General features: G+C 37.0%; 2 protein-coding genes across 3 annotated transcripts in view; one reads left to right on the top strand and one right to left on the bottom strand.

The window, feature by feature from the left end:
• Nucleotides 1–22,286, top strand: part of IMMP2L (inner mitochondrial membrane peptidase subunit 2) — a 405,705-nt gene that overhangs the window by 151,996 nt on the left and 231,423 nt on the right. The window lies entirely within an intron of this gene.
• The window catches only part of LRRN3 (leucine rich repeat neuronal 3), a 31,769-nt gene continuing 26,745 nt past the window's right edge, over nucleotides 17,263–22,286 (bottom strand). The window contains exon 2 of the mRNA XM_056482153.1: nucleotides 17,263–20,323. Coding sequence (XP_056338128.1) covers nucleotides 17,844–19,970 — 2,127 coding nt within the window. The 5' untranslated portion in view covers nucleotides 19,971–20,323 and the 3' untranslated portion in view covers nucleotides 17,263–17,843. The remainder of the gene's footprint in view (nucleotides 20,324–22,286) is intronic.

Genomic DNA, 22,286 nt, shown 5'->3' with positions numbered 1-22,286 from the left:
TTCCTTTTGCACTCGTCCTTTTTTCTCTTTCTCGTTCCCTCGTTCATTTTGCACTCCTCCTTTTTGGTCTTTCTCGTTCTCTCGTTCTTTTTCACTCGTCCTTTTTTCTCTTTCTCGTTCCCTCGTTCATTTTGCACTCGTCCTTTTTGGCCTTTCTTGTTCCCTCGTTCTTTTTGCACTCGTCCTTTTTTCTCTTTCTCGTTCCCTCGTTCATTTTGCACTCGTCCTTTTTGGTCTTTCTCGTTCCCTCGTTCTTTTTGCACTCGTCCTTTTTTCTCTTTCTCGTTCCCTCGTTCTTTTTGCACTCCTCCTTTTTGGTCTTTCTCGTTCCCTCGTTCTTTTTGCACTCATCCTTTTTTCTCTTTCTCGTTCCCTCGTTCTTTTTTGCACTCCTCCTTTTTGGTCTTTCTCGTTCCCTCGTTCTTTTTGCACTCGTCCTTTTTTCTCTTTCTCGTTCCCTCGTTCATTTTGCACTCATCCTTTTTGGCCTTTCTCGTTCCCTCGTTCATTTTGCACTCCTCCTTTTTGGTCTTTCTCGTTCCCTCGTTCTTTTTGCACTCGTCCTTTTTTCTCTTTCTCGTTCCCTCGTTCATTTTGCACTCGTCCTTTTTTCTCTTTCTCGTTCCCTCGTTCTTTTTGCACTCGTCCTTTTTGGCCTTTCTCGTTCCCTCGTTCATTTTGCACTCGTCCTTTTTTCTCTTTCTCGTTCCCTCGTTCTTTTTGCACTCCTCCTTTTTGGTCTTTCTCGTTCCCTCGTTCATTTTGCACTCATCCTTTTTGGCGTTTCTCGTTCCCTCGTTCATTTTGCACTCGTCCTTTTTTCTCTTTCTTGTTCCCTCGTTCATTTTGCACTCCTCCTTTTTGGTCTTTCTCGTTCCCTCGTTCTTTTTGCACTCGTCCTTTTTTCTCTTTCTCGTTCCCTCGTTCATTTTGCACTTATCCTTTTTGGCCTTTCTCGTTCCCTCGTTCTTTTTGCACTCGTCCTTTTTTCTCTTTCTCGTTCCCTCGTTCTTTTTGCACTCCTCCTTTTTGGCCTTTCTCGTTCCCTCGTTCATTATGCACTCCTCCTTTTTGGCCTTTCTCGTTCCCTCGTTCTTTTTGCACTCGTCCTTTTTGGTCTTTCTCGTTCCCTCGTTCTTTTTGCACTCGTCCTTTTTTCTCTTTCTCGTTCCCTCGTTCATTTTGCACTCGTCCTTTCTGGCCTTTCTCGTTCCCTCGTTCTTTTTGCACTCGTCCTTTTTTCTCTTTCTCGTTCCCTCGTTCATTTTGCACTCCTCCTTTTTGGCCTTTCTCGTTCCCTCGTTCTTTTTGCACTCGTCCTTTTTGGTCTTTCTCATTCCCTCGTTCATTTTGCACTCGTCCTTTTTTCTCTTTCTCGTTCCCTCGTTCTTTTTGCACTCGTCCTTTTTGGCCTTTCTCGTTCCCTCGTTCATTTTGCACTCGTCCTTTTTTCTCTTTCTCGTTCCCTCGTTCTTTTTGCACTCCTCCTTTTTGGTCTTTCTCGTTCCCTCGTTCATTTTGCACTCGTCCTTTTTGGCCTTTCTCGTTCCCTCGTTCTTTTTGCACTCGTCCTTTTTTCTCTTTCTCGTTCCCTCGTTCTTTTTGCACTCGTCCTTTTTTCTCTTTCTCGTTCCCTCGTTCATTTTGCACTCCTCCTTTTTGGTCTTTCTCGTTCCCTCGTTCTTTTTGCACTCGTCCTTTTTTCTCTTTCTCGTTCCTTCGTTCATTTTGCACTCATCCTTTTTGGCCTTTCTCGTTCCCTCGTTCTTTTTGCACTCGTCCTTTTTGGCCTTTCTCGTTCCCTCGTTCATTTTGCACTCCTCCTTTTTGGTCTATCTCGTTCCCTCGTTCATTTTGCACTCGTCCTTTTTTCTCTTTCTCGTTCCCTCGTTCTTTTTGCACTCCTCCTTTTTGGTCTTTCTCGTTCCCTCGTTCTTTTTGCACTCGTCCTTTTTTCTCTTTCTCGTTCCCTCGTTCTTTTTGCACTCCTCCTTTTTGGTCTATCTCGTTCCCTCGTTCATTTCGCACTCGTCCTTTTTGGTCTTTCTCGTTCCCTCGTTCATTTTGCACTCCTCCTTTTTGGTCTATCTCGTTCCCTCGTTCATTTTGCACTCGTCCTTTTTTCTCTTTCTCGTTCCCTCGTTCTTTTTGCACTCGTCCTTTTTTCTCTTTCTCGTTCCCTCGTTCATTTTGCACTCATCCTTTTTTCTCTTTCTCGTTCCCTCGTTCATTTTGCACTCATCCTTTTTGGCCTTTCTCGTTCCCTCGTTCTTTTTGCACTCGTCCTTTTTTCTCTTTCTCGTTCCCTCGTTCTTTTTGCACTCGTCCTTTTTGGCCTTTCTCGTTCCCTCGTTCATTTTGCACTCGTCCTTTTTTCTCTTTCTCGTTCCCTCGTTCTTTTTGCACTCCTCCTTTTTGGTCTTTCTCGTTCCCTCGTTCATTTTGCACTCATCCTTTTTGGCCTTTCTCGTTCCCTCGTTCTTTTTGCACTCGTCCTTTTTTCTCTTTCTCGTTCCCTCGTTCTTTTTGCACTCGTCCTTTTTGGCCTTTCTCGTTCCCTCGTTCTTTTTGCACTCCTCCTTTTTGACCTTTCTCGTTCCCTCGTTCAATTTGCACTCCTCCTTTTTGGTCTTTCTCGTTCCCTCGTTCATTTTGCACTCGTCCTTTTTTCTCTTTCTCGTTCCCTCGTTCATTTTGCACTCCTCCTTTTTGGTCTTTCTCGTTCCCTCGTTCATTTTGCACTCGTCCTTTTTTCTCTTTCTCGTTCCCTCGTTCATTTTGCACTCCTCCTTTTTGGTCTTTCTCGTTCCCTCGTTCTTTTTGCACTCGTCCTTTTTTCTCTTTCTCGTTCCTTCGTTCATTTTGCACTCATCCTTTTTGGCCTTTCTCGTTCCCTCGTTCTTTTTGCACTCGTCCTTTTTTCTCTTTCTCGTTCCTTCGTTCATTTTGCACTCGTCCTTTTTTCTCTTTCTCGTTCCCTCGTTCATTTTGCACTCGTCCTTTTTGGCCTTTCTCGTTCTCGTTCCCTCGTTCTTTTTGCACTCGTCCTTTTTGGCCTTCCTCGTTCCCTCGTTCAATTTGCACTCGTCCTTTTTTCTCTTTCTCGTTCCCTCGTTCATTTTGCACTCGTCCTTTTTGGTCTTTCTCGTTCCCTCGTTCATTTTGCACTCGTCCTTTTTTCTCTTTCTCGTTCCCTCGTTCATTTTGCACTCGTCCTTTTTGGCCTTTCTCGTTCCCTCGTTCATTTTGCACTCCTCCTTTTTGACCTTTCTCGTTCCTTCGTTCTTTTTGCACTCGTCCATTTTTGGCCTTTCTCGTTCCCTCGTTCTTTTTGCACTCGTCCTTTTTGGCCTTTCTCATTCCCTCGTTCATTTTGCACTCCTCCTTTTTGACCTTTCTCGTTCCTTCGTTCTTTTTGCACTCGTCCATTTTTCTCTTTCTCGTTCCCTCGTTCATTTTGCACTCGTCCTTTTTTCTCTTTCTCGTTCCCTCGTTCTTTTTGCACTCGTCCTTTTTGGCCTTTCTCGTTCCCTCGTTCATTTTGCACTCGTCTTTTTTTCTCTTTCTCGTTCCCTCGTTCTTTTTGCACTCATCCTTTTTGGCGTTTCTCGTTCCCTCGTTCATTTTGCACTCGTCCTTTTTTCTCTTTCTCGTTCCCTCGTTCTTTTTGCACTCGTCCTTTTTTCTCTTTCTCGTTCCCTCGTTCATTTTGCACTCCTCCTTTTTGGCCTTTCTCGTTCCCTCGTTCTTTTTGCACTCGTCCTTTTTGGCCTTCCTCGTTCCCTCGTTCAATTTGCACTCGTCCTTTTTTCTCTTTCTCGTTCCCTCGTTCTTTTTGCACTCCTCCTTTTTTCTCTTTCTCGTTCCCTCGTTCATTTTGCACTCGTCCTTTTTGGCCTTTCTCGTTCCCTCGTTCATTTTGCACTCCTCCTTTTTGGCCTTTCTCGTTCCCTCGTTCTTTTTGCACTCGTCCTTTTTTCTCTTTCTCGTTCCCTCGTTCATTTTGCACTCCTCCTTTTTTTTCTTTCTCGTTCCCTCGTTCTTTTTGCACTCCTCCTTTTTGGTCTTTCTCGTTCCCTCGTTCTTTTTGCACTCCTCATTTTTTCTCTTTCTCGTTCCCTCGTTCTTTTTTGCACTCCTCCTTTTTGGTCTATCTCGTTCCCTCGTTCATTTTGCACTCATCCTTTTTGGCCTTTCTCGTTCCCTCGTTCCTTTTGCACTTGTCCTTTTTTCTCTTTCTCGTTCCCTCGTTCTTTTTGCACTCCTCCTTTTTGGTCTATCTCGTTCCCTCGTTCATTTTGCACTCATCCTTTTTGGCCTTTCTCGTTCCCTCGTTCCTTTTGCACTTGTCCTTTTTTCTCTTTCTCGTTCCCTCGTTCTTTTTGCACTCGTCCTTTTTTCCCTTTCTCGTTCCCTCGTTCTTTTTGCACTGAGCAGGAGCATCTCCAATAGATTCGGCTGCCCAGAGCTCCATCCAGCCTGACCTTGAATGTTTCCAGGGAAGGGACATCCAACACCTCTCTGGGCAACCTGTGCTCACCAAGTTCATTGTGATGAATGAGCTACTGAATGCATGTTTACTATGAAATTGCATTACATAAGTTGAACTTACTGGTCTGACTAGTATGGACCAGGAAGAACCTGAATCTGCTAGAGAATGGAGATTTCCTTGTCACTTACCTATCTGGTACTTTACGGTGGAAATAAAAAGATTCTGTGGAGGAGACTACAGAAGTCAAAGGTTTTGAATAAACATGGACTTAAAGATTACAAGTTCTTCCATCATTAACAATCTGACAAAAAGGAGGAATTATTGCTTCTGTAGCATGATTCATTTTTAGTTTGAGGAACAAGGATTAATGGAGACCTATATGACTCAAGATTCTAGGAAACAGATGCTCTAAATATAATTAAGTCATTACTCTCTTATTTTCCATTCACTTTGAGAGAAAGCTAAGGAAATACCAGGAGTAGGGATGAAGGTGGTGTTTAAACTCTCTGTAATGGTTTAAAATTTGGCAACTGCTTTAGGACAGGATGTCAAGATTATGGGTATCAGCTGTAGATATAGACTACAGAAGTAGTCAAACTTACTAAACTGGCTTTTTGTGAGAGGATGATACCATATTCAAGTCTATGTGTTTAATTATTGTTTTATATGAAAGAGCCTAATAATATCAGAAGGTCAAATGAAAATAGCTGCTTTTTAAAAAAAAAAAGCTAAATAAGGTGTGGCTCTCCTGAATTGGTTCCTTAGGACATTTTTACCGTGGTTGGTGCTGTCAATTTGAATTATTATTAGGATCTCAAAAGTTGTTCATTTAGTAACAGGCAGTTCTTTTGCCTGTGGTCAAAAAGCAAATTATTTCAGTGGTGTTTGAAGTCCTAGAGAAAACTAGTCGAAGTGTTTGTCAGCATACATCAGATTCAATAACCCTACCCCTGATCAATTCTTATTGCCTGTGGTGGTGATGTTGTGTGAGAGTTTATTTTGTGCTGTACAGGGGAAAAATGTGATTAAGCTTGGGAAAGTTCTCTAATGAAATATTTTTAATTAGAAGCTATTTTTAAAGTAGAAAAACACTTATTCACAGATATAGTGATTGTTGGATTAAACCAGTCATCACCTAGGATATTGTTACTTAAAATGCTTTCATTGATAGGATAACCATAGAAATTGTGTTAGAGGTGCTGAACTTCATGAACTTCACGTTGTGGGCAGGATTTTTTCTTTAGTGTGCTACAACCAACTTTGGTGCATTTTAGAACTCAAGGAGGCTCCTGTCCTGATGCCATAAATGAGATGTTGGTTCTTTCTACCAGGATCCAGCCAGTGGTGAGCCTAAGCATACACCCTGCACAGGCAGAAGCACACACCATGCAGTAGACACCCTTAACTGGCCACTCAGATAACACAGAGAGAAAACAGTTTCTCTATCAGCACCAGCATAAGCACACAAACATGAACAGCATGGATAGCCAACTGATGCAGGCTAGAATTTGTTATTGCTCACATTCAGACTCAACCACAATATAAGGGTTTTATACAATCAATTATTCCACCCAGAATTGTGTCTCAGTGTCTTATGGTTACTGGCAATAAGAGCTATGGATCCCCCAGACCTGCATTCCTTCTGGAACATCTCATCCAACAGAGGCTTCAGTTCAGCCTGGTGTTCTGTAGTAGAGTTTACACACTTGTTCACACACACACACACACATTTGACAGCATACTTACACAGAAAATAGTTGAGACCAGAGTTTAATAAATCAGACAGATTGTGGTGATCAACATTTTGCCAGCAAATGTACTGATCAGCCACTGGCTTACATGTGAGGCCCTTTTTTTCCTTAATCATCTCCTTACTTAGAATCATAAAATGGTTCAAGTCAGAAGGGACATTTAAAGGTCTCCTAGTTCAATCCCTATGGGCAGGCTTATCTTTCACTAGATTAGGTTGCCCAAAGCACTATCCAACTTCACCTCATTTGCTTCCAAAGATGGAGAATACAGAACTCGTTCATGCAACATGTTCCATAACTTTTTGAGTCAGGTAAATAGACAGCCCTAGCGAGGGAATGTGTTCCTGGATCTGATGGTCACCAACATATGTGAGCTAAGCAGGGACTTGAAAGTTGGAGGCAGCCTGAGTGGCAGTGATCGTGCATTGGTAGAAGATGGAATATGGACAAGGTATACAGTACAGTTAGGCCTCTGAACTTTAGGAAAGCAAAATTCCAACTCTTCAAGAAGATAGTCAATAGGATCTCCTGGGAGAGTGACCTCTGGGACAAGGGAGCAGATCAGAGCTGGCAGGTCTTTGAGGGAGTCTTCCACAGAGCACAAGAGGTAGAAATGCCCAGGATCATGAAATAAGGCAAGGAAGGTAAAACACTGGCATGGCTGAGTGAGTACCTGCTGGACAAACTAAAGGCAAAAAAGCAAATCCACAGGCAGTGAAACAAGGACAGGTAACCTGGGAAGGGCATAGAGGTGAAGGTCACTTGTGCAAGGATGGGGTAAGAAAGGTCGAGGAGAAGCTGGAACTGAATTTGACAAGGTACACAAAGAATAATAGGAAGAGTTTCTGTACATATGTTAACCAGAAGAGGAAAGCAAGGTGTAAACCCCCTGATAAACAATGCTGATAAACTGGTAACAACAGAGGAAGAGAAGGCTGAGGTACTCAACTTTTTTTTCCTCAGTCCTCAACAACAACCTCTCTTTCCTTGCTTCTGGAGTGGATGGACAGTGGGATGGGGACTGGGGAAGCAAAGTCCCTCCTCTGTAAGTAAAGATCAGATCTATGTCCACCTGAAGAACCTGAAGGAACATAAGTCAATGGGACCTCACAAGATGCATGTCAGAATCCTGAAACTGATGTAGTTACTTGCAAAGTCACAAAGGATTTTATGATGATATGGAACAAAACCATACCCCAAAGAAATGAAAATTCATAATAATTGGCAGTACACAAGGAAAGATTTTTCTGTCATAATTTTATGCTTTTTTAGAAGAGAGATTAGGTGGTTGGTTAGAGCATGGTACTAGGAATGGTAAGGTCATGGGTTCAATTCCTGCACACAACATTCATTTGAGTTGGACTTGGTGATTGTTGTGGGTCCTTCCAACTCTGAATATTTTGTGGTTCTGTGAATTTGAGTCTTTTTCTCTTGTTCATGGATTTATTCAAAATTTTTTATATTTCCAAAAAATATATGCTAGTTATAGCTGGATACTCATGTCTGTGTTGGTAAAAAAAGAAGGAAAATCTTATATATTCAGTTTCATCTGCTGCTCTCTATTTATGCAAAATCATACCATTTGGATATGTCAATGAGCATTATAATGAAAATGGTAGAGCATGAAAAAAGGCATGTAAGAAATTCCTAAAGATTTTGTTCAAAATAGTAGAGTAAATATATTTGAAATAAAGTATGGCCACATGTTGAAAGAGTGTGGAAATAGAAATATATTTTTAAAATTTCGACTTGAAGAACTCTTGGAATAATTTTAGAAAAAGTGAGATGATATTCCTGTGTGAAACTTTGGAGTAATTTCAGCTAAAATTGTTTTTGATTCTCTGAACAGGTTACATTGCATGCATAGTCAGGATAAAGTTCTTCTGCAGAATTATTTAGGTTGGAAGATAAGTCATCTGTTCAACCTTATGCTCAAACAGGGTGAATTATGAATAATTTTGCTTATAATTGTGTACTATATCTCTGCAACCTATTTCCAAGATTTTTTTTCCTCATAATTACTTACTTTTCCTATATCTAGTTAAATTCCCTTCTCCCTAACTTCTGGTTAGGTTGCTGTCACTCATTTTCCTGCTGTGCACCTCAGTAATGAGCCTGATTCTCTCTTCTCAGTAATCACCTCTTACATACAGGAAGGTTGCTACTTATTCTTCTCAAACCTTTTTTCCCAGGCTGAACAAGCCCAGCTGCCACAGAATTTCTTCTTAGGAATAGGTCTCTGGCTCTTGACATCTTGGGAACCTCCTGCTAAGCTTGCTACAGTTGATCAGTGTCTCATATGGGGCTGGCAATTAGGGATCCAAAATTAGACACCGTATTACAGAGGTAGTCTAACAAGTGCTGAATGAAGGGGCGTTCTTTTCCTCAGTCTTCTATTAGTTTCATGTTAATACAGCCCAGTATCCTGTTAGCCAGCTGTGCTTAGGAGCCCCAGGTCATTTCCAGCAGAGCTGCTATCCAGTGAGGCAGTCACAGGTTGGTACTCACTCTGGTTGGTTAGTCCACTCTGGGTGCAGCACTTGTATCCTTGCTGAATTTCACATCAGCCTGTTGGCCTAATTCTCCAGCATTTTTAGATTCCTCTACACATCAGCCCTATGATTAAATGTATTTACTGCATTCTCCAAATGAGTATTGTCAGATTGGAAAGGATTTTGTCTCCTCCTCCTGGTCATTAATAAGCAAGTTAAATCCCAGAGTAGAACCCTGAAGAACACCATTTGCAACTGGTCTCAAACCAGTACAAATCGTTGACCTCTACCCCCTGAGTGTGGAGTGATGTTTTCCAGACTACCATGGCTAGTACTGTGTATTTTAGCACCTTTGTGTATACAGTCTGCATGGGAGTGAAATTAGTGTGCCTTTTTGTCAAACTAATAATGTCCAAATGTACTTGAATCTGGGCTAGAAAACCCTTGAAGGGTTTCACAGCACTGTCTGATCTCTCCAAATTGCACTGAAGGGGCAGCTTTGCTTGTAAATATATTGTCAGAAGTTCAGCAGATCAGCTCTGTTTTATATACAGGCACCTAATTGGCTTGTTCAGTCTCTCTTACTTCCTTGATTTCACTGATTTTTCAGTTAGCTTGCTAAGAGTTTTAAAATGTGTTCTAAAAAATTATTTTTCAAAAACTAGGTTTCTGTTACTGTATTCTGACTGACTCTTTTGCATTGGTCATTATTTTAGTATATAATATAAATATTAACTTGACTTTTAGAACATAATTTTAAACAGGATCATTCTTGTCTTCACTCTTTTCTCATCTTAATTTAATTGATTTTGGTTTCTTTGTTTTCCCCTCTGCTCTTGGTCTTCCCTTTTCTTTTTCTTCAGGCTTTTATTCTATGTAATGATTGGCTTCTTTTTGGCAGAATACACTTGCTTTCAACATCATTTAAAACAAACTCAAATACCTTCTAGTGTCTTTCATTGTTGCCTTTAAATGGATTTTGTAGTTAATCCTTCAGAATTAATTATTTTTAAAGAACTTCGAGGCTTCTTGAAAACAATATTTGATATTGCTTTGGCTCTGGTAATATTTAGAAAAATCATAAATCTTAATTGGTTATTAGTGGCATTATAATTGATACTGTTAAGCAGCTCCTGGACCTTGAGCTCTCTAATTAGAGGCTGTAGTGTCTCCTTCCCTCTGAGATTTCCTTATGAAAGTATTTTGCTTATTAACACAGGGTTATCAGCTTTCAGTTGTCTTCTGAATGAAACCTCCCAAATGAGACTGGCTGTCACTGCCTTCTGCATATTAGCCAGAATTTCCCAACATGCTCTTTGTCATCACTTAAACACTTTTTTTCACTTTCTAATAAATATTTTTGCTCTTGTTTTGCAAATAGTATTGTAACTTTTTCCTTGACACATGATCACACGGTGTGGAAGTTGTAGTTTGTCCCCTTAGCATTAGCTTTTTTCTCTACTACATATTTTTGGCCAAATCAAAGCACATAGGGCTGCTGTCTTCTTTTTTTTCCCCACTTTTGTTAAATCTTGTCTTAACCTGAAACTTTGATATACATATATTTCATGGTATCTTCAAGCTCATTTGGTTTCCTTGAGTCTTTCTTTATGTCTTTACCCATATTTTTTTCTTAACTTCTGATAATACTGTCACTTGATTAAAATTTGCTTGACTACTGGGTAGTCTATTGCTATGTTTAATTATTGTGTTTCCAGGATGGGCTGTTAGACACAATGTCTTCACTTGTTCCTTTTCTTTCTTACACCTTTTGTCCATCCTACTTTTCTCCTTCATTGTCTTTAAACCTACTTGTAGCACCTCTTTCTTTTGTCTCTTATTACTGATTTGGTCATGTTGCAGACTTGTTGTTTTAGCAGTTTTGGCCCCTTTGGCCACAATTTTGCATCTCTTTTCTGGTTTATTCTAAAGTATTTTTTCCATCTTATATTACAATCGGTTTTAACCGTTCACTTATCTCCCTTTGAGTATCTAAAGTTTCTTATTTTTCCTCATTTTTACCTGTAATACTTACATGGTCTGCACTTTATTTGTTAGCAAAATATGAAGGTTTCTAATTTACCATTTTATGTTTTAAGTATTTTTTTCTTTCTTATATTTTGACAATTTTCTGAATATTTTTGAGAAAGGTTTCACGCATTTGTTTAAGGCAAACTCCTACTCACCACAAAGTCATCACATTATACATAAAGTTCGTCATTTTAATGTAAGTGTTCTAGCAAGAAGCATTTAGATTATTTGTACACAACCAATGTGGTGGAATACAAATTTTGGCAAGAAAAAAGTAGATTCTTTGCTAGAATAATAAAAAAGAAATGCTGATAGTGGGATCACAATATTGTACTACATACAAGAACAGAGAATTTTCATAACATAATTGAAACAAAAAAAAAATGAAGGAGACAAAAGGAAGAAGACAAGTTGAAGCCTAAGAAATTCTGTAGTATGATAATTTATAGTTAGAGATGAATAGCAGGAGCAGACTTGAAAACCTTTTAGGTCAGGAGAGGTAAAGCTATATTGTTTGTGGTACCTTAAAGTAATTTAGAATATATTGTATGGTATATTATTTTGTTTGTAGCTGTATAATATCTGAACATACAGAAAATTTCTTTGCTGGTGTTCAATTTTCTTCACTATCCAGAATTTTTTTGACGGATATTGAATTATTTAATCTTGAAACAGATGCTCTGCAAAAATATTCTATTCTAAGCATTTTAAATAAATAACATAGTTCTTTTCCTGTTTTGTCTTAATTAAAAATATATGTAATGTTTTCAATTAAATGAATGATGTATATTGCATTTATACTGTCTTTAGTAGAGCTGTGCAGACGAAAATTCTTGAGGGCTCTCAGTCAGGTGAATAGTTTCATATGGCCAGGCTTTTGGTCATCCAGGGGCATACTTTGTAATGTCCAAACCACCTTAACAGGTTGGAGGCTAGTATCTGCTAAATTCAGTGGAAATTACACACCTAAATGCTTTCACTATATGAGAAAGTACTGGTGGGTAGTTGTCTGCCTCTCAGTGTGGTAGAGAAAAGATTTACAACCCTTTGATAATATATTTCTGTTTCTTTTGTTCTAAACCTTTAGTTAATTGCAGAGGTGTTTAATCCTTGGTGTGATGTGTTTATTGGTATATACTTATAAATTTTTGTATGCTTTTGAAAGCATGGATGAAAAATAATAATAATGATATGATGCTGATGATGAATAAGATCATTCTCTTTCTGTTTTCTTTTTCTGATAATCCAGAGATGGCAAAAGCTACAAATAACTTCAAATTACTCTACCTGATGTTGTGGACATCCTCCATTTTAGCCAGCTTTCCTAAGACCAAGGGGGAGAAAGGGAGCTTTAGTTATCATAATACTATTAAAGCAGTAGATTGGGGAATAGAATCCTGAGTTTTCAGGGTTGCCGTTTTCCCCTTGCTACATTTGAAATTTGCCTTCAAATCCATAGAGAAATTCAATTTTTTTTGTTCTTGTTCTCTGGGGTTTTTCTCCCATGTCATTGATAATTACAAAATGATAACAAATATCGTAGAGAATAATACTGTAGAAGTAGTCTACGAAGTAGGATACTCTGGAAGTAGTCTAGCTCATAGGAGGCTGGGAGAAAGATGAAGTATTAGTAATGTAGAAGATAGTTAAAAAGGCTGCTGCTGATGTAATTTTGTGTAAGAGCAAACAGATGATTGCTGAGTGAAGCAGTGGAATGTGAAGGGTACAAGAGAGGCTGAATTTCTTGGAAGGTAGAAAAGGAAGTAATTTTTAATTGTTCTTAAGCAGCCAGAAAGGCAACAAAGTGAATTGGACATGATACATTTGTAAGTGTTGTGACATTGGTCAGTACTATTGTGAACTTGTCAAAATAAAAGTCTGCAAGTCCTGGGGATACAGCTCATCCTAGCTTGAGTAAAGAAATCCATTTACATTCCTGTAGAATAAATGAAATTGGGATAGTGGTGTGCATGTGCTATATATTTTAGGTATTGATACTTTAAATTGTGCAAGCAGGTATTTTAGGAGAAAGCATTATTTCATATTTTGGAATACACTGTGTAACACATGAATATTCAGTATAGCACTTAGTTTACTAAAAATGGGCATGCACTTATTATGAATACCTTCAGAGCATTTATAAAATAAATTATGTAAGACTTTAACATCCATTTTATATTAATTGTTAAGGTAAGATTAATCTAAGAGACTATAATTGATAGTAAAAATTTAACTTTATCCCTTTATTATTTGGTACATAAAGAAAAACATAGCTGATTACTTCTAATTTAATGTTGTTTGTTCCTTTACTATTGTGAGACTAACTCTAAATGCTTGGGGTTTTTTATTTGGAATGGTTATTGGGAACTTTGCATTTAATTTAAAATGATCATTCTGACTCTATTTGTAGCCACTTTATATTCCATTTGAATGGTGGAATATTTAGGAATAGATTATTTTCATCATCTGTTTCTGTGTCCTATGAAATCATTCCACCATTATGTCAAAAGTGTGTTTTGTAGACATCAGACAGTAACCCACTTTTTCTGATGTTATAAAGAATTCAACTGTGTATTTTTGTGTTTAGCTGACATTCATGCTAAAGATAAACGAAAAGAAGTTATAAATGTTAACAGCACAGAGTAAAATTTCATACAAAAAAAGAAAAAAAAAAAAAAAGTATGACAAGATTCTGCCCTCAAAAGTTATTCCCAACAGCCATCTCAGGAAACCCAACTTGTACTCATACGCTAAATGACAAAACTGGAAATTCTGACCTGTAAAGTGCAGTATATGAATGCTGAAAGGCTTTCTTTATAGAATCTAGGTCTGGACAGGAAGAAATGTGTGCAGATGAGGACACCAGCACTGAATTTAATGTACTTTTGTATTATTGCTATTTGGAGCACAGTGTGAAATTGTCATCAACATGGATAACAAATAATAGCTACGTAAGGGTGAGGCAGATGGGGTTGTTTTCCACTTATCTAAACTGTAATGTTAAAAAGAATATCAGCTATTTTAGGATCAGGAATAGGCCATCTGCCCAAATTGCATGCCCTTCCAGCTTTATCTAACTCCCATATTTTCATCTGAATGTTGTTGCATTATTTCTGCTTTGTTTCCTCATGAGATGCTTCACCTCATTACCTGATCACCTTTACAACTAGGTTCTTCTCTAAGAATACCAGATCTTTCTTTAATAGTTGTATTTCTCTATTCAAATATTTTGCCTCCAAGTATTATGTTTCATTGGTAATTTTTTTTAATAAGTCTGACAACATCTGTCCTTACTGGAAGTGTTGGAAATGATGTGACAATCTGGCAACAATAGTAGCAGGAAATATGCAAAGAACCCACAGGGAGCATGGGAGGGAACAGAGAATTTGCATCAAGGCAAAGAAAAGGGCTTTGGGAAAAAGGGTCTAAAAATAATTAAAGCTGAGAGACAGAAAGATAAGCAAGTGAGAGACATTTGTAAAAAGCATTATTTTAGCTGAAAGAGGAATTCAATTTGTAGTTTTCAGCTTTGTCTGAAAGAAGGAATGACTGACTTAATAACAGATATGGTTGCTTTGAAGGTACTTCAGTACATCTGCAGCTTTATATCTCTCTAAGAATACTGTAGTTGAGTAGGCAGATGCTCAACATATATATTTAAAGTTTTTCTTGAGTGTCCAAAAGAATGTCTTTTAAACATGTCCAATGGCTTAACCTTCTATGTCTTTTTGGTCACCCCAGCTGTAGAAATTAAACACTACTTAATGTAACCAGAAAAATAACATAACCATAGCCAGTTGCACACCATAGGGTCTGTTTTCATTATTCATTACTAGTTCTACTGTATGCCTATGCTACTTACAAAGGTTGCTTGTACATTTTGTCTCAGAATACTGAAGTGCAGCTAACCATGGACAGAATATAGTCTGGTACTTCATTTTCACACTGCCCTATAGTGAAAACATTGAAGAGGATGCAACTCCTTTAGAATTTTTATTGAAGGTGAAGTGAATAGTTCAAAGCACAGTTCTGACTAGACAGGTTATGATTGTGTATTTTAACATTTCAATCATGCAAAGCTTGCCAAGTTTCTGTAAAATATGGAATTTATCCATAAAAATGAGTAGTTGCAATTCTGTTGTTTAATATCTAACTTCTGTAGTAGTCATATGCGGAAATGAAGTTTGGTGGTTTTTTTCTTTAGTTTTCACAAACTTTGTCATCTAGCTTAATTTTTGTTCTCTGTCTTGATTTCATCTTTACTGAATGTTCAGATTAACTTTATCTTGTTTTGATAATGCATCTCTTTTTATGTTGTAGCTTAGCATTTTCCCTGAGTACCTGTGTAGTCTTTTCCTGAGAAAACTGGTTCAAATTATTTCCAGTGGTATTAAAGGAAAAGCTATTCAAATTACACATTTGGTACACTAGTTAACTCACCTACGAAAACCTGTATTCCAGAAAGATGTGAGGGGCTTTTTTCCTGCCTAGTAGGCAATACCAGGAATTTTTTTTTACTCTGGATATATTTCTACTCAGCTGGTTTCTGACCTCTACAAAAGCTGCATGCAATTGTTAATATTTTTTCAGGTACGTTTTCTAATCTTTAGCATGAAGTGAATTTTCAATCTCTTTTGGCTCCTTTTGGTTGTGTTTAATGGCTGTCTCCTCTATTCCATTTTAGTAATGAACTTTTCATACTTACTGTATACTTTCTTCCACGGAAAATTTCTTGCCTTCAGTGCCACACATCCACTCTATTCAGTTCAATAATAGGAATTATTTTCTTCCTTATGTCTGACAGAGTGTTGCTTTTCAGTTTTTTTTCCTGCAGCTCTTCTAGAATTATCTGGTACGTGAACTTATTTTCTGTACCATACAGCAGTCTTTTTCAGAAATGTCTCTTCTGGCTTCAAATAAAAAGAATACCTTATGAGATTATTGTTGATCATTGTGTCTTACTGGCCAGTACAAGATTATGGGAAAAATCTCAATTTCTATTTTAATTTCTATCTTGATGTCACTACTTCAAGCTACATAAAAAGAATAAGTTTTATTAGAGAATTTTGGAAATGGAAATTTCCTTGTCGGATATAAATCAAGATATTTTTCTCCTGTCTCTTATCTAGGTTTTATGGGTATTTTTTGAAGCATTTTTAGCTAAACTGCAAACTGAAATATTCCTATATAAGATAGCATTTGGCTGTGTTAGCTGGTGAAATATTGCAATTTATTTTTTAAATGGCAGAAAATTTTTTACCAAAAGTAAATGCTTAATCTTTTTATGAATAAAACATTATCTTTCAGGCTAGTAGGTGATAGAAATAAGTAATATAAATTAATTAATTTTTTTTCAGTACTGTATTTTGGGTATTTCCTAGCCAGATATTTCAAATACTTATGTTTTCCTTCTCTCTTTCATTAGTGGTACATTTCAAAATGAGGTTTGCTGTCAAATGCCAAAGAAAAGTTAATCTATTTCTACTCTTTTCTCGTTTGCATAACCAGTAAGTACTGCTTTTAATGCATTAAAACATTAAAGCATTTGAATCCATTCCTGAGAGAAAACTATGAAATAAATGAAAACACAGGTTTGTAACAATACTTTTCTGTTTCTGAGGAAACTAAATATAGCTCCTTATCAGTTTCTATCTCCAGTGAAGAGAGTAAACATCCCAATTAAAGAAATACATGACTGTTTTAGCCCTATGCCTTGTGTAGGAAAAAAACAACCTGCATGTAAATGAGGAGATTATGAAAAGGCATACTTTAGCACAACTGTTATTTCTTTGATTTTTAAGAGATTCTACTTTGCTGAAAAAACTGCTGTTACTTTTTCTTTTTTTGGCCTGTTTGTGCAAAAATGCAAGTTAATATGCATTATGCTATTAAAGTTACAAGGTGGATTTAGACTAAGGACTTCAGGCTTATGTGGGATATCTGTAGAAGGAATAGGTTTTATATACAGCTACACAAAAGTTCCACTGCTCACCTATTGCTTCTGTGGGGATTTTGACAGGAAAAATGGCTAATATCATGGAGATGTTTCTGTGTAGAGTTTAAAGATGTTATGTTCATATGGATGGTGGGTCACAGTACTGCCATGGAAAGCATTGCCATCTATTCTAGAAGAGACTTCTGTGTTGTAATAAAATGATGTAATACAGATATAATGAAATAAAGATCTGCAGGCTCACATGTTGCTGAGAGAACAGAAGTATTTCACACAGATACATAAAAGCATGTAAAGTAAAAGGAACAAAGAACTATTCATTAACCAATATCTATGCTGAAATCTAATTTTAGTGGGTTTAAGTGGACTCATCTCCAACATCTCTTTTGCCTTTATAGTGTTCTTAGAATAAATAAAATTTGATAAAAAATCATCACTAAACTTACATTTCTGTTAGAAACATTATACAACCTAAAATCAGTAAAAATATATTTTGTGCTCAGATTAGCATTTTAATAGGAGAATATGTAAAGAGATATTTTACCAGACTTTGGAATGTGTTTGTTTATTGTCAGACAAGAACTCCCAGAATAGTGGGGTGTTTTTTTTAGAAACAAACAAGACAAAAAGTATTTTGATTTTAATCAAAAATGTATTTTTTCATTAAAAAAAATTCACATACTCACTGTGTCTACTCTACAGAATTTGTCCATTTCATTACACCATATGTCAACCCTAGTATTTCTCTTCACTGAAAAAACTCGTGGCTATTTTGTGTAATACAGCACAGGAGGAGGTATTGCTCAGTTCCACTACTTTTATATAATAATTAAAAAAAAAAATACAGAAAATGTTCTTGGCTACTTCCACTGTATTCCAGACTTAAAAGTCCCACGAAAGTTCCAGAATATGAAGTTAATTTTATTTGGTTGGTAGAATACCCTTAGAAGTCAGTTAATTAAAATTCTTCTCTTATACTGAGTCATATATATTCCATTTGTTGGCAGCAACAAAGTCCAGGAATCTGGTTCCTAAGAGAAATGTTTTTTCTTGTTTCCTTTTTATTCAGCACAAATACTGTCATGTGCTTTTTATTTCAGAAATTAAGTGATATACTGACATATTTATGAAATATTTGTTGGTACACCTATTACAGTTGCTTTCACTTCCACTGCTGTGCTTTTTCCTTTACCCATGTCCCAAAGAGTGATTAGAGGAGGATAAAGCTCATTGAATGAAAAGGATTGTTTCTTCAGGTAATTCCTTAGATAGCTGTGTCCAGTGCCATAGTTCATATCTTGAGAGATGCAGCTGTAGAGATATATCACAGAGATGATTCCCAAAAGAGTGCCAAGGCAGGCAAGGAATCCTATTATGTTGTTCATTTCATAGCCTTTCACTTCCAAGTCCAGTCCTTTTGTGGTTACATTGACACATTGTTTTCTATTCTGAGAATAGATAGTGGGAATGTCTATACAAATTTTGTACTCAGTTGATGGATTTAGATGTGTAAGATTATACACCTTTATATCAGATGGTATTCGAGCACTCTGTGCAGCCCGGGACTCTTCAGCTTTCGGAAAAGCTGTCCATCTAACACTGGATTTCAGAATTTTAGAACTTGCTTTCCATGAAACCAAAACAGAATTAGATTTTATGTCTTTTATTTTAATATTTAAAGATCCATTGTGTTCCTGAGGGAAGGAGCCGTCCACTTTAATCATGACTGACTTTAGGTCTGCCCCAACTAAATTTGTTGCTATACATGTGTATAAGCCGCTTTCTCTTTGTGTTACATCACTTATGTCTAATGTTCCTTCAGAATGAATGTAGTACTTATCAGAGATTGTATTAGGCAAAAGTTTGTGTCCTGATGGTGTTATCCAGTAGATTTCAGGTTCTGGTTCTGCTGTTGCTCTGCAGTGCAAAGAAATATGGCTGCCAGCTTTTAAATCCAGTGTAGATGGAAAGCTTTCAGGAGCTATCAGGGGAAGACAGATTTCCATCATTTCCCGAAAGTGTATCTGCCTCACATTCTGACCCTGGAACTCAGGTGGGTCTACACAAAACAGGGACTCCGGCTCCATGAACCGAACGTTTGTCTTGTTCATGTTAATCCAGCGGATGACACAGTCACACCTGATGGGATTGCTGTGTATGCTGACCTCCTTGAGGCTGGGCAGGGCTTCCACCGTGCTGCGGTACAGGGCACTCAGCGCGTTGCTGTTGAGCATGAGCGACTCCAGCTTGGGGAGTCTGTAGAATGCATTGGGGTGAATGTATGATAACCTGGGGTTATTGGTCGCTTCTATTTTTCTTAGATCTGGCAAATTGTCAACAGCAAGACTATCTATAGAAATCAGTTCAGGCATGTTATTAATTCCTAACTCTTTTAGGTGCAGCATATTGCTAAAATCCCCTCGTCGTATTCTGTTAATGGGATTCTTATTTAGATCCAGAAATTTAAGATTTGTAGCCTTTTGAAGAGCGATGTGGGGCACTCTAACAAATCTGTTGTCATAAAAGGAAATGCTTTCTAAGTTGTCAAGGCCAGCCAAAGCATTATCTGGTATTTCAGTGAGATTTATACCTGCTAAAACTAGGCTGCGCAGATTGCTAAGAGGCTTGAAGTTCATGTCTTCAATTCTGATTATTGGGTTTTCTCCAATCATGAGAATTTCAAGATTAGGAGTAGCTTCAAACCACTTTCTGTTAATCACTTGCAGACCATTTGAATTGAGATGAAGTCTGAGAAGATTATTGAGGCCTATGAAAGCTCCTGGTGCAATCATAGAAAGCAGATTATGATTAATATAAAGCTCTTGTAAATTGTTGAGTCCAGAGAGACATTCTTCAGGGAGTTCAGTAAGTTTGTTTTCTTCAAGGTACACCGAAAGCAACTGTGGTATCTTTCTAAGATTAATACTGGTCACTGAGGATAAATTGTTCTGAGATAAATCTAGACCAGTTAAATTCACTGGGAGGTCTACTGAGTGTTCAATTTTTGCAATATTATTAGTTTGTAGAAGTAGAACTTGTGTGTCAGCAGGCAGTGTAGTTGGAAAATGAAAAAGGCCCAGATCATTACAGTCCACTGTTGGAGCTTCCATGTAGACAGACCTGGGGGTGAACCATGGTCTGATTTCACATGTACATGACTCTGGGCAGTCTGCTTTTCTTCCTACAACTTGTAGTAGAGCAGTGGAAACTAGACAAAGCAGTAAATTAATTTTGAGTTGCAGGTCCTTCATCTTAGCTCAAATGTTCAAAGGAGAGTAACACACCCTTTAGTATTCCACAGTTATTGTCTTGGAATTCAGTATGACCTGGTCAATTAATAAAGCACAATCTTGCCTTTATCAAATGACAATCATGAAGGACTTCCTTCCTGAAGATAAGTGATAAATTTGTAACCAACTTGTCCAGTAGTAAGAAGCATTTTGTGGAAATGAAGGTCACTTTGTCCTTGATGACATAAAATTGATGAGCTTTGTGAAGATGAAGTATGTATAGATGGTCATAGGAGATTAAACAATTCATTTATTTAGTAGTATTAACTTCAAATCCCATGATTGATTAGTGTTTGCAGGAATGACAGGATGACCTAAAATACAAGAAGAGGAAATGATTAGTATAAGAAACTATAAAGTTATAAATTAATTTAGCCATCTTTTGCTCTCTACTGTTAATTATTGCAAGTAAGAAAAGAAAATGACTGTGGTGTCTGGAGTATTGTAGTGGTATCCAGATAGCATAAATTAAGTTAATATAGTAATATGTCTTTCGACTTTTAGCTTGTCCTGCATCCAATGGAGCATTGTTCTACAGAAAGATGAAGATCCACAGAGAATAAAGCAAAATATATCAGTGAGATTTTTCTACATATTTTATCCTCCTTTAAAATACTTTCTTTTCTCTTTCAGTTATCACTGGAAGCAGACTAATTTCTGTTGGCTTTGAAAATGTAAACACTAAGAAAAATTCTACAGAGCATGAATATTTAACTTTTTTACATGAAGTTTGTAACTATAAAGAATGTAATTTATGCATAATCAAAGGGAAGTGGAATGGTTGGATTAATACACATTCCTAATGACATTATTAGGAAAGCCTCTGAGATATTTATATAGAAATATATGAAATTGAAAAGTCACAGGTTTTATAATTTTTTATATTTTTTGTAGCTACCATTTAGAAAGAAAACTTTTTTCCTTTTCTTTAAAGTGTTATTTAGAAAGAACTATGTACCTCATAATAAATAGTTTATAACCTTGGCAAATTCAAGCTAATCACTGGCTTTCTTATTCTGGTTTCAATAACCTCAATTGCAAGGAATATTAGCAAAGAAGTGTCTTCAGAGTGATAAGAAAAAAAATTACACTACTTCTTTGATCTATAGATCTGCAAGAATCTGAATTCTAATAAGAACTGAAACCTTGTAACATCAATGCCACTTGTGGCATCAAATGTGTGTATCCCAGGCTTTTGGTATGTACTTTCTTCTTGTGGAGTAAAATAAATCTGGCTTTGAGTGTACATTTTTTTCCAATGCATGTAATACAAAAGTTTCTGTGTTTTCCTATATAAAGTAGTACACATTCACTGCTTAATTTACTTCAGAATACAGACTTTACACTTAATTTCATCCAGACTTTGTTTCTGAAGACTATTGTGTGATATGCATTTATGCAGTTTCTCCCCTTGCCTTCAGGTGATAAAATTCACATTGACATTGTTTGCAAACCATAAGATCAGTGCTTAATTGACATTGGTAAATAATTTTGAAAGGGTTTCTGGTGTAGATAGACAGAATTGCAAAAGTTAAGTGTCAGGCATTTGGATTTCAGATGTCCTTTCCAGGCCCAGGAGGATTTGGCTTAATGACCACTTAGGCATTCTGTAACAGTTCAGAAAAAAGGTGTTTGATTGTGTAAAGTAATATGAGCATTGGGCCAATTTGAAGTATGTTTGGCAATTCTTTGAGGCTGTTCTTTGTGTTGTGTGCATTTAAGGACATTTTAATATTTTATTTTAACATGTAAGTTTATTAATAGAGCGAACAGACAATGTGTGAGATAAACATACAGAAAACATTCTGCTGTTTTGAGGATCAATAGTATGTTTTTATGCACATAGCCCAGTTTATACAAAAATACTTAGACATACTGACTGAAGTAGTAAAAATATAATCTGTTCCTTTGTTCTGGGAAATGAGATGAACTCGAGGCTTTCAGAAAAATAAAGGTTTATGTTGAAAAGTTAATGCCTGCAACTTGCACTGAATTTTGCTACCAAGAGGCAAGTGATATCCCTATGTGGAGTACTGTCACATTTACCAGAGATCTTAGTAGAAATCATTCTATGCCAAATGCATAGATGTAATTGTGTAAGGGGAAAAGAGGATGGCCATGTGGGAGGGAATTTTTTTGTCATGTTCTTGATACATATTCTCGAAGCACATTTCGTAGTGACTATTGTAGTTTCAGTTGGATTGTATATTAAATATGTAATTTTAGCATGACAAACACAGAATGTATGCTTCAAATAATTGAAAGATATTGAAAATC

Source organism: Oenanthe melanoleuca, chromosome 1A (assembly GCF_029582105.1).
Source record: "Oenanthe melanoleuca isolate GR-GAL-2019-014 chromosome 1A, OMel1.0, whole genome shotgun sequence".
Lineage (NCBI taxonomy): Eukaryota > Metazoa > Chordata > Aves > Passeriformes > Muscicapidae > Oenanthe > Oenanthe melanoleuca.
The sequence above is the reverse complement of the archived record's forward strand: the minus strand, read 5'-3'. Positions and strand labels throughout refer to the sequence as shown.